We start from the raw sequence: 13,527 nt of genomic DNA, 5'->3' as shown, positions 1-13,527 counted from the left end.
GAATGCACCAAAAATATGCCACAATGTTCACAATGAAAGCACCAAATTAAAAAAATCGGATATTGATAATTTTCATGTTTAAAAAAAAAAAAGTCAGGAAAGATGATCTGTTATTCATCTTACAACTTACGTCTGTTTGGTAATAATTGAGTCTTCATGCTTAAAATAAATAATATCATTATTTTGAGGTTTATTTTGGCAATTAGCCTCCAGTTTTGATGACTATTACTGTAAAATGTGGAAAACAGTCATAATATGCTGTGTTGAGTCAGAGGTTGGCCGTCTTTCTGATGGTTTAGTCTGGCGATCGCTGTGCAGGGATTGGGTTTGTGTTCTGTTTAGAGGCTTGCTTTCGGTTTGCCCGTTTTCTCAGAAAAACATTTTCTTTCTTTTCATTTGGTAAAATTGTTTCTAGGCTATTTTTCTTTTCTCTCTCTTTTGGAATATTTATATTACAAAGTAATAATATGTATAATATAAAATATAATACATTGGGGTCAAAGGTTTGGAATAATTTGGATTTTTGGATGGTTGGTAAAAAAGTCTCTTCTGCTCAGCAATGCAACAGTTATGTGTTGAATAATGCAGTAAAAACATTAATATTGTGAAATTACAATATTACAATTTAAAATCATTTATTTATATTTGAATATTTTGTAAAATGCAATTTTATTGCTGTAATGCAAAGCTGAATTTTCAGCATCATTACTCCAGTCCATTCTAACATGCTGATTTAGGACTCATAATTATCAATTATTGTTGATGCTTAAGTTTTAATAATGGTTCATATTATTATCCATGTTGAAAACAGTTTCTTCTTAATAATTTTGTGGAAACCATAATCATTTTAGTTCTGGATTCTTTGATTAATTTGTTTGGAATATAAATCTTTCGTAACATTATATATTTCTTTATTGTGATTGTAACGAATCCTTTCTCAATAAAATTAGAAATTTTTATCTTTCTTATCCCAAACTTGTAAATGATGGTTTCCACAAAAATATGAAGAAGCGAAATGGTTTTCAACACTAATAATCAGAAATGTTTCCTGAGCATCAAATCATCATGAAGGGTCATGTGACACAGAAGACAGGAGTTATGATGATGAAAATTCAGCTTTGATCACAGGAATAACAATATTGCATAACACATAATACTGTACTTTTTTCATCAAATAAATGCAGCCTGGTAATAAGCATAATAGACTTATTTGAAAAACATAAAAAATCTGAAATTATTCAAAACCATTGTATGTATAAAATGTATAATAAAACAATAATAAAGATAATACTGCCTACTCCTAGTCTGCATTTTAGTAGTCAAAAACATGGAAATAACAAGGAACTTCAGGCATGGAAAAAACTGAGCAAAATCTTATAAAGTCATGGAAATTTCTATAATCAATATAAATTGTTCTGTTTTTGTTCTGCTCTTAATATTTCATTTTCAAGAAATGTTGCCCTTTGTTACTGCTTGCGTTGAGTAAAACATTCATTCGTAATATTCATTCACACACTAAAAAGTACAATTATTTAAATCTATTTTTCCAAATCCTATCATCTGACATACAACAGTAAATCTGTGTGAAATGCTATGAATGATTTCTGACTGGAACATGAGGTCTAGAGCGCCCGCATCTTCAGACCCTTTTTTATAAGAGGGATTGCAAAAATATACGTGCGTGTAAACGTTTGAGCACAATTGCAGGTCTTTGTTTGCACTTCCATATAATCGGATATAGGCCAGATTTGGCGCGCTGTCCGAAGGGAGGGAGCTTTTCTCTGAATTTTGGCCCGAACACAGAGTACTCCAACCATATGTCTGGCTGGGATAGGAATAATAGAGTGAGGAGTGGATGCTGGAAAACTGTCGTGGATCAGAGGTAAGTCTCATGCTGATTGGATGCTGACATCTGAACGTGCTCCTGCCGTTTATTAAATGTTAATAAAACATCATATAGAGGAAATGTGAAGATGTGTGCTAAATCAGATGCTAATGACAATAAAGCCTGAACCCAGAGTATGTATACTTCAGCGCTGACGTGAAGGCTAGCATATGTGACATTCGCTGCATCCAAAATCGCAGCGCAAACTGTATAGCAAGGCCGTGTGTCCACCAAAGCGTTTTTTTCACGCAGCTGGCGTATTTTTCCAATTGTTTTCAATGGGAGCGCTGCGTTTTTTAAATGCCATGAGCGTTGCGAGGAGCTGAGCGCTTTTTTTCACGCTGAAGCGCCCGGGTTTTTTTACTGGTCGCCGAGAGTTGAAGAATGTTCAACTTTGGGGTAAAACGCAGCGCTCATCACTGTCACTTTTTACCCAACCGTCCAATCACAGTGGAGGAGGGGCGGGACTAATACCACACTGACCAACCGCCACATTCTGCTTGTTCAACGTCAACAGATGACAACCACAAGCATAATAACGTAACAAAATAATAATAAAAAAGCCAGAGAAAATACGTTACATTGACTACGTTTACATGCAGCCAATTTTCGGGTTATGGTCGGGTTGAGGTCACTATTCGGGTTTCTGAAACATTAGGAATAACCCGTTTACATGCGTGAGCAGAGAGTGTTACTCCTGTATACATGGAATTGCAATATCCCGATGTAAATGGCGACGCACGGTTAGCGTCTGGACGTACGGACAACCTTAAGACGCAATATGCGTCATTTCCGATTCTTCTTCCTGTATCCAAAGACAACAACAGCAGCAGCAGCACGCGGATAATGAATAGTTCGGGGCAGATAGCGATCGCCTTTGTTTGCGCTTTGGTGCTCGTACTGACCTCGCTCCAAAAGTATGCTGTGGTGCGTCTCGCCATGTTTACTTCCGGTATAACTGTTACTGCACGTGTGTTTTTGTATGCGCCGAGAAGTTCCTCTACTCACAAAACCAACATTCCTTGCAAATAGAAAATGCGCAGAACACAAATCATTATGGGGATATGCCGATACGCGTTTACATGACCAAAAATTCGGGTTACAAAAGGGGTACCCCAGGGATCATATCCGGGTTTTTAAAATCCAGAATATGAGCATATTCGGGTCTTTGCCGGTGTTTACACGGTCGTGCGCGACCAGGTTATTGTTAATATTCCGGTTTTGAACGGGTTATTGGCTGCATGTAAACGTAGTCACTGTATCGACATTTTAATATAGAATTAACACAGAAACAAAATATGTGTGAAATGAGATACAAGTAACACTTTCGCGGATATCCCGTATCGTAACAAGCAAAGTGTCTCAACTGAGAAAAATAAATAAAAATCCTGCGCTGCCAAAACGCTCTGAAGCGCCCACAGCTAGGCGTTTTCAGCAGAGCGTCTAGCGTTTTCTGCTGACTAAAAACGCTTTGGTGGACACGCGGCCTAAGTATTACACTTGGTTTGAAACTTACTTTGTGACTGTTATAAAAGTATGTTCTATAAAGTATGAATGTGTAATATTAATGTAGCGTGGACGTACTACATCCGACATGTGATGTTGTCACTGTCATGTGACCTACGGCGTCAGTTGCGTCGTGTCACCGCCATTCATAAACCTTCTCTCGTGACTTCATGCAGTAAAGGTCAAAAAGTGCGAGACACGATGCAAGTAGCTAAACTAAACATTTCATATTTGACAGCTGTTTTAGGATAGAAATGATTAAACGACCCACAAAAATAATCAGGAAAACTAATACTTATTATCTAATTTCGCCATTTTTAATTAAAAAAATAAGCCTATATAATTTACTGTCAATGTGAGAGGACAAGAAACATTAACGAAACATTCATTAATAATGAATGTGTACATACAGTATTGTGAATGAATTTAATAAACTTAGTTACCTAGCTTTCCTGGTAGCCTTCAGTAAATTAAATTTTCTAAGAAAATGATTCATAAAACATAAATATCAGTTGATCCTTTGTTTACTTGCTTCGCCGACACAGATGACAATGAAAAGACTAGAAGTCAAAGGAGGGGAAGAGACTGAGAGAAAGGAAGAGTGATGGAGAGGAGAGAGCGGGAACTGACGAAGAATCTACTGCTCACTGACATGGTTTAAAGCTATTGTTATCCAATTTTTAGGGCCTTCAAATGTCTTAAAATGCACATATGTAGATCAGAGAAATCTACATTTTCTATGGCATCCCTTCACTAGATCAAGTTTGGGACCTCAGTGATTATGAAACCCTGCCGACGGCCCTGGTAACGAGGTCATGGGACGACCATGTAACATACTACTTGGAAAAAAACACTTATGGAATAATGCATACTGTTTTGCTTATATATTTAAAAAAAAACAAAAAAAAACATATGGTACCAGTAGATAAAGAGGTACCCGCTCCAAACTCTAGCGTCATTGGCTGAGTCAGCTGTCAACATTGGGCCGCTCAAACAAACAGAGCAATGTTGTGTTAGCGCTCACTCTCAAACACTGAATGACTTACTTAAAAGTCTCAACATATTAAACTAGCAAAGGATAAAAGTATTTCAACATCAGAAAACCTTTAGGTTGCATGTGCTCGCTGCATACGTGTGTGTGTGTGTGTGTGTGCGTGTCCGTGTGTGTGTGTGTGTGTGTGTGTGTGAGAGTGTGTGAGAGAGTGAGAGAGTGAGAGAGCGAGAGAAACGGGGCAAGAGGCAGCCAGTGTTTTATACGGTGTGTTAAACAGAGAACAAAGTGAAGTCAGTTTTAATGGTCAAACATTAAAATGCCTTCCCTCAAGCAGCCCCCAAAATCATACGCGCTCTCACAAACACACGCGTTCACACACCGACACACACACAGCTGCTATTCAAATGGAAACGTTCAGCGCCGTGGGTCAAGGATGGATTGAAACTGTTAACAGATCCTGGTCTGGCTGCGCTCCTACACTTCCTCCATGTAAACAGTGTGAGGATCACTGGAGGCACACACACACACACACACACACACACAAGTTACCTTTGCTGCTCTGCTGTTTCTTGGCAGCGGTGGCGTCCTCGGACTGAGCCAGACGTCTGAGCACATCGGCCAGTGCAGCCTTCATCACCGTCAGCTCGTCCTCCTGCTGTTGAACCCGCAGCTCCAGAGACGACAGCCGGTCCTGCACGTCTGAGGTGCTCGCCGCGGAGATGCTGTCATCTGGCACACACACACACACACACACACAGATGCATTTCTCATCAGAGAGTACAGATACATGATATATAAGTACAAGATCTTGACCAAAAGTTGATGCACCTCTTGATGGAAATGACATTTATTTCCATCAAAAGGTGCATCAATGTTTGGTCAGGATCTTGTAGTGTCAATGCAAGAGTCCAGCACTCTGTAAAGTCTCTAAGCGATGTCACACGTTGTTTAGGCCAAAACATTTTTTATCACATACAGCTAAAATCTCCTCACTATCCGCTAGCTGCCTGTCCCCTGAACACACTGTTAAAAACGCGGTCTCTGCAGAGACAACAGGCTAACGGCAACAAAAACAAACTGAGCTAACCCGCACCACGAAACATAACAAACTGTTCCAGCCAATACGCTTATTTCATGCAGCCGTTATTTTGAAATCGAAAGCAAGGCTCCGGTGGGAAGAAAACCGGAAGTGTCGCCTTTAATCATAGGAGAGTCGCGAATGCGATGGCGTATTGTTGTGTTTAATGTAGAAATTAGTTATTCTAAAAATGTACATACATTTCTTTCATACTTTAGACTATATACAGTGAAATTCATTTATACATTTTTTTTAAGAAAGTAAAAAAATAAGCAGGAACGAACTATATCTATATATCCTATATTGGATATTAACATCCAATAGTGTAAATCGCGGCAGCAGCTTCAGGTTGGTATTCCAAGGCATTATTGTTTATCTTTACTTCCGGGGTTCTTCCCACCGGAGCCTCGCTTTCGATTTCAAAATAACGGCTGCGTGATATAAGCGCATAACATAAGAAGGATTTGGGGGTGAGGTTTGGGGGGTTAGTGCGCGGATGAGGAGGAAGGAGGGTCTAGTTAGCCTCCGTTTGACAATACTTTAAACGTCAACAAGAAGTGACATCACCCGACATCGCTTAGAGCACCTTTAAGGTCTGGACTCTGAGGAGCCGGTTCATGTGTGAAAATGATTCTTCATACTCATCACAACCATTCTTTCACAATCTAAGCCTGATAAATCTTGAAAATGTCATCCTGGAATATGTCCATGATGTGTCTTCCAACATGGTTGTTTAAGACATGAAAAGCTACACACTTCATCAATTAGGGTTAGAAGAACTGCTGCCAAACGTATAACACGCTAGAAACATAATAATCGCCGCATATATACAGACATACATATATTTATTTCCATTCACTCTGATATAAATCACTCTTCTCTGGGTTATTTCAGCAAATGAAAGTGTAAACTATTCCGCAGAACTCTCCTACTGTAGTGTTGATTTAAAACAATCCTCTGTAGTCTAGATGAATATACGCACAGAAGTCAGCGAACACACGGCCCATAGAGAGCCTCATCGTAGCGTTCCTCAAAGCACATTTGCCATCGATTAGTAACATGGGTTATGAATGAGACCGTGAGAGAAGTGGGCATTGTTATGCATTGAGCCTCGGCTCTGTCCTCTTGCAGTTTCATTGGCTGCAGCTTTTGCTGCTCTCTTGCTTGTCAGAGAATATGAACACTGAAAATCTGAATCTTATGTCTTTCTTCTGTGGGAAACAAAAGAAGATATTTTGAAGAATTGCGGTGACCAAACAGTTTTGACTTTTACAGCATGGACGAAAAAAAAAAATGACAGACAAATATCTTCTTTTATGTTTCACAGAAGAAGGAAGTCATTTGTAATGACACGAGGCTGAGAGTAATGTTGTTTTGGGGTGAATATCCTCGAAGTGTTGGTTTGCTGCAGAAGGTCATCAGTGTTCCTGCATTAGAGAGCATCATGGGCTGCCAGGCGTTACTGTGGTTGGGACTTTGATTGCTGGACTGGTTCCCTGATCGAGGAGGCTCAGCATTCTCAGCTGCGGTTAGCTCGTTTAAGGGGCATAAAATACCATATAACAACTCAAACTCTCACACACCAACACATCTCGGATCCAAGCATGAAACCAGACCGTAGGACATTTTTATACCACTTGTAAATCACTGGAAGTACTCACATTCTCACCCACACACAATTCGAACAAACAAAAAGCATGGGCGCAAATACGAGAAGCCTATTACCACACGGCACATACAGTCAAATTCCCCAAGCAGACTTAATGATAACGGAGCCTGCAGTCTTCAGGTCGGTGAGGGGGAGGAGGTTCAGGAACACACACACACACACACACAGACACACACACACACACACACACACACACACACACACACACACACACACACACACACACACACACACACACACACACACACACACACACACACACACACACACACACACACACACACACACACACACACACACACAAACTGTTTTATCCAAGTAAAAAAATTACCAAGATATGAAAAGCAAACATCTCAAGGTTGCAGGAAGCATTTAATAAAATCCAAAGTCTGGAGAGCTGCAAAACGACACAATATTTCATTTGCTTTCCCTGCCCGCAGTTTCCTCTCAGTCTGCAGGTCCTTCCTCTCAAACCATCTTATCTCAGCGGCCCATGGAAACATGGAGAGGGCAAACGTTAATAACACAATGCATTTCTTTGAGAGGAAATGGCTTTGGGAGGTTGTTTGATACTGGCAGTTCGTATGGAAAAAAACAGGGCAGAGCGAGCGCTCTAAAAAGAAAGAGAAAGGGAGGGTTTGAGGGTGGCGGAGTATCCCCAGGTGACCTCCACCGAATATATCAACGGCATGAGGTTTCTCAAGAATGGGGTACACCTAAACTGAGGAGAAACGGACCCTCCTCCACACTTCTACCCATGATTCCTTACAAGCTGCAAGAGGAAGGAAGGCCTGCGCACATGTCATATTTCACAATAGCTTGTCACATTCCTCGGTTTTCTCCCCCACCCCTTCAAGCACGTACACCTAAACACACACACACACACACACACACACACACACACACACACACACACACACACACACACACACACACACACACACACACACACACCTCAGTCCGAACTAACACACATTCCCTCAGAATGAAATGGATTTATCTCGCATAAAACATGTGCTAACGTCCCATGCTCAGACCAGAGAGCAACAAACACTCAAACACACAACTCCAGTGAGATCCTGGACTCGCTGCAGGACAGTCCCGTGGCGCGCCGCCAGATCGCAGGCTCGTAAGGCGTTTTTGGCATGCTTGATTCTGACTGGAGGTCTATGGAGGAAGTCCTCAGGGTTAAATGGCAGATTTGGAGCTGAGATAAGACTCAGTTGTGCAATCAGACACATTCAGGCTCAAGTCACACACAAACACAACGTTCGCCAGCATTGATTGATGTGTCTTGTTAATGTTTAGCATTTGCAACACTTTCATAACGGATAGCCTTGATTATCTGTCGTGGTGTTTAGTTGCGCGCTTCCTGAGTACGAGATAAGGATTAGATGAAAGCCAAGACTGGTCACACACACAACTAGTTTGGACTTGACCCTCGTGAAGTAGAAGAGACGTCTCTTACCTGGCAAAAAAAAATAAAAAAAGATCATGTCACGCTGACGGGGTTAGGAGATGATTAAAACCCTTTGCACACTTGTAAACTGGAGTAAACACAAGGCTGCACATGTCGAAACTGGTTAAGTGTATGTGTGAGTCTTATATGGTTTAGAAGACAAAACATTTAACTGAAGTAGGGTTATTATACACTCACATGCATGCCATAACTAAATGTTCAGTGAACACTTGAAAAGTACTATAGAATTATCATGTACTTTGGACACTATGGGACCGTCGCACTCTTTTTTGGTAATACCAATTTAATTTGGACATCATGTATGCTTTTTGTTGCACTTTATTTTACACACACACACTTAGAGTGTAAACTTAAGAAAGTACTATAAGGCAGCAATATGGGTTAAGGTTAAGTTTAGGGATCGATTTAGAAATATAACATTTTCTTTTTCTTTTTAAATGTAACATGTTTTGTACTGTCTAATCCCTTAAGACATAACTGACTGTGTTTACATTAATTTTCCGTCATAAAAGCATGACATGCCTCTAAAGCACATGAAGCATCATCACGCATCTGCGGTTAAAAACTAAGCTCAGAATCGATCCAAAGCTATATATATATAACTATATAGACCAAATTAACTATATATATTGTTTATTTGCACGTGTAAACATGACTGATTTGTTCAATATCTCGACTGCTGCTTTTGATATTCCATCAGGGAATATTTTACACTGCAGGGTATAGTACAGTAAGTGTAGCACTTAATCAGTGTATGTAGTGGCAAACAGTTTGTCTGAAACATAGTTGACGAGCTCACCAGGGAAAACATCTTTTTCTTTTTAATATCAAAATGGTGTTTAATGATTAAGCTTCGCAACTAGGAGATATGTCGCACTGATAAAATATATAAACTTAAACCAATAGTTGTTTTATTAAGAAAGCATTTTTTTTTACAATGTCTTTGCTAATGTGAAAATGAAGACTTAATGATTCAACGACTCAGGTATGTTTATTTAAGAGATGGTCAAAGATGGCCAGTAGGACCACACTGACCAAATGACCATTTCGACGGAAGTGAATCAATCAGAACTAACTTAAGCTGGTAATAACATTATTCAAGAACCACTATAAAACCAAACCAATCTCTGTTACCTTAAATGATATGTTTATCTCTGTAAAAAGCTGCTTTGAAACAATCTACATTGTTAAAAGCGCTATATAAATGAGGATGACTTGACTAATTTTTTGGTTACCATATTTTTTCAATAATGCATCTTGGTAATAATCATTTGAAATTGTACCATGGTATTATTTGAAGTAACTTTGAGTAGTAAAAAAGGGAAGCTGTGATCTCTTGAGTCTTTTGCACAGATGAGCGCATACAGGAAGTGACCTCAACGATGTGTGTGCTAAGAGTGAAAAAACGGAAATAATTTTACACTTCGTTTTGATGTTTCTAAGAGAGAAGCAGAGACGCACCACCGCTGAGGGATGAAATCTCAACCACGTTTGTATGAACAACTCTCAGTTAGATTCACACCACACAAAGAAACCTGAAATATAACAGGAGATATTCATAATACTAACTAGATTTTTTACATTTCTGAAGAAAGAAAAAAAAGCCAACCTATCTTTTTGGGGTGATGTGGGTTATAAGACTACTGTAAATGACATAATCTCACACACACACACACACACACACACACACGCACGCACGCACGCACGCACGCACGCACGCACGCACGCACGCACGCACGCACGCACGCACGCACGCACGCACGCACGCACGCACGCACGCACGCACGCACACACACACACACACACACACACACACACACACACACTGGGGACTGAGTATCATTGTTGCATGCTTGCAATATGAATTATACATAAGTCAGCATGTCTACACACAGGGATCACACACTCCTACATGTGTAACAGATATGAAAGCACACATTTGCATACAGAGACTCATCTCAAGGTTATGAGCTTCACCAAAAGAGCGTTCAGTAGGGAATGACTTATTTTGCTGCCAAGACCTTATTAATGAGTCTTTATGTTTTACTTGAATCAGATCAAACTGTCTGTTCAACAAGTCATTTGCATTTCAAAAATGACTCAATGTTGAAAACATTTGTGCTGCTTAATATTTCTGTGGAAATCATGATAATTTTTTTAGGATTCTTTGATGAATAGAAAGTTCAAAAGAGCAATACTATGATAAATTTCACCCAGCCTTTTTCATATTCAAATCTAACCTTCAAAAGTTGATTCCATAATCCTTAAATCAATTGCAGAAATTGTCTGAGAGTCATAAAGAAATACAACACCCAAAAATGAATATTCTGTCATCATTTACTCGCCCTCATGTTGTTCTAAAACCCATATGACTTTCATTAACGGGAAAGTGTCACCTCTTGTGATTCTGTGAAGAACGACATTCAAGTTTGGCACAGGATGAGGCTGAAATACTAACAGAAATTAATTTTGGGAGGAAATACCTCTTCAAGTCAAAGGTTTTGCTCGGTCGTTCTGATTTGAAGGACTGTGTGTGTTTGTGAGTTTATGAATGAGATTCCTCTGTCTTCAGCAGGATAGCAGACATGTAACGGACATGATTAACTACACAGCACTGAAGCTTCATGTTAATGATTCACTGTAATGTCCCGAGGCTCGACACACAAGATACACACATACTCGCACAAAACCACATTCACACATGTATGTGGCCGGGTGTCAGATTCGATGATGATAAGAGGCAGAGAGCAATGTTGTGACATGCGTTTTCACCACCATCTCTGCTTAGATTATGGACAGATTTAGCTGATGTTCAAAAGACTAACCAAGTGTTAAGAGAGCTGCAGGCCTACGATTGGCCGTTCAAAACTACCGTAAAGACCAGTTTTACAATAAGCAATACACTGTGAATACTAGCATACCCAGATGACCCTACAGCATTTGCTCAAAAATGCAGTGTACACTGCAAGGAATACTGCATCCCAAAATGCAAAACCATATAATATTTCCATGTGACTAATAATCCAGAAGTAATTTCAGAGTAATGACCATGGCAGTGTTCAAATAGCATACAACATAGTGGCCAAAGCCAAACTACAGGTTTTATTTGACCTACCGTGCAATTTATAAAAACATAAAAAAAATAATAATAAAAAAATATATATATATATATATTTTTTTTTTTACATTTGTTTGCATGGTAGGTCAAATAAAACCTGTAAGTTAGCTGTAGAAGTAATAATTGTGTAATAAATACCTTAAGTGTAGGGTTTTGTTCTTACCTTAGATTTTAAACATTTTCCTCATATTTCGATGGTTTAATTGAACTTGTAGGGTCATTAAAAAAATAATATTTGGCCACTACTGCAGTGTCGACTTGACCTTCCACAACAGTGCAACAAAACCGGTAGTAAAATCATCTGAACACCTCATTACTTGCTCTACCGACACAATACAATTTTAACATTGAATTACCAGCAAAATAACAAAAAAGTGTTACTTTAAAGTTAATTAAAGGTTATCAGTTAATCAACCATGAACTGACTTCAGCTGAACAACAGCGGAAATGCATAATGTTTCCTGTTATCACTATAAAGATGCTTTGAAACAATATGTAAAGTGCTATTTAAATAAACGTGACTTGACTATCTATAATTATTTTTTTCATTTTCCGAATGTTACCTGGTCACCACTCTCCGAATTAAACATACATCATAATGACGTCATGTGACAGTCGTGCTCTTAAATTTTTCTGAAAACCATCCGAACTTAACAATATGTACCATTTCACATAGTATGTATAACTAATGGTAGGCAGCATACAGTGCAGTGTAAGAAGGTTAGACTTGGTCCATTGTATTATAATTATAAAATGCGTGTCTGCATGAAGTGCTAATTATTGCGCGGCAGATTCCAGCTTCTCGCCCTCGCAGCGGCTTCAGGGTGTTTAGCGCGTGTGCGGACATGTTTGTTTGAAGACATTAGACTGTGCATTCGGGCCAACTGTGAGTGCAGAGCAAGTGTAGAGACAGGTTACGCAGCGGCCGCTCGCTGATGCTGATGGATGAGTGGATTATTGCACAGAGAGCTGCACATCCACTCCACTAAACCACACACTGATTAAGTCTGTGTTACCTAATAGATAAACATGATCTTATTTGTCATCACTAAACTGTTTAACACACATGTCGCTACTACATCGGCCTCCAGCCACCCTGATATATTGTTATCAGCACTGGCTATTCATCGACCACTAACTACCACTGTTACAAAAAATAATGGGGCAGATCCACGGTACAGTGATATTATCAGATGGTAATACCATTATCATAATACTATTCAAGTACTTCAAAGAAAACTACAGAAATACCATCCATTATATGAAAGTCCAAAAATACATGGCCAAAAACCTATGGTAATACCATGGTAGTTTGTTTTTTAATACACTGTTTGTGCAAACATCATCTAAACGTGATTTCCTCATGGCTGATATTTCTTAAAAGTCATTTATATCAGTGCAGAAGTCCAGGCACGCATAAGCAGAAGAGCTAGTTTCTATTCTTATGGTTTGGATATCGATTGCACAATTCCAAACTAACCTCTGACCGCTAGATAAACTTAAACACATGAACACATCCTACACAAACACACACCCACACACACACACACACACCAGACAGCGGCTGTCCATCTGTTAAAGTTGTCTGAGAGACTTTCTGCTGGACTCTCGCCTAACGTACATCAAGTCCAGCGCCAAATACAAGCAGACGGTTGTAACAGCACCTGTGTGTGTGTGTGTGTGTGTGTGTGTGTGTGTGTGTGTGTGTTTGCTCACTCATATTCTGGGGACAGATTTATAGCCAGAAGTGAGCTAAATCTAACAAAACCCTGCTTTTGGGGACATCTTTCTTTTTTT

At 39.4% G+C, this 13,527-nt stretch overlaps 1 protein-coding gene across 5 annotated transcripts in view; it reads right to left on the bottom strand.

Moving 5' to 3' along the window:
• Nucleotides 1–13,527, bottom strand: part of eml4 (EMAP like 4) — a 115,106-nt gene that overhangs the window by 42,246 nt on the left and 59,333 nt on the right. For all 5 annotated transcript variants that reach the window (XM_077247066.1, XM_077247068.1, XM_077247064.1 and 2 more), the window contains exon 2: nt 4,935–5,114. In XM_077247066.1, the coding sequence (XP_077103181.1) occupies nt 4,935–5,114 (180 nt within the window). The remainder of the gene's footprint in view (nt 1–4,934; nt 5,115–13,527) is intronic.

This window comes from Siphateles boraxobius, unplaced genomic scaffold (genome assembly GCF_051911475.1).
Source record: "Siphateles boraxobius isolate OS27281-9 unplaced genomic scaffold, OSU_SipBor_1 104, whole genome shotgun sequence".
NCBI lineage: Eukaryota > Metazoa > Chordata > Actinopteri > Cypriniformes > Leuciscidae > Siphateles > Siphateles boraxobius.
Note: the sequence above shows the minus strand (reverse complement) of the source record. Positions and strands in the feature narration are given on the sequence as shown.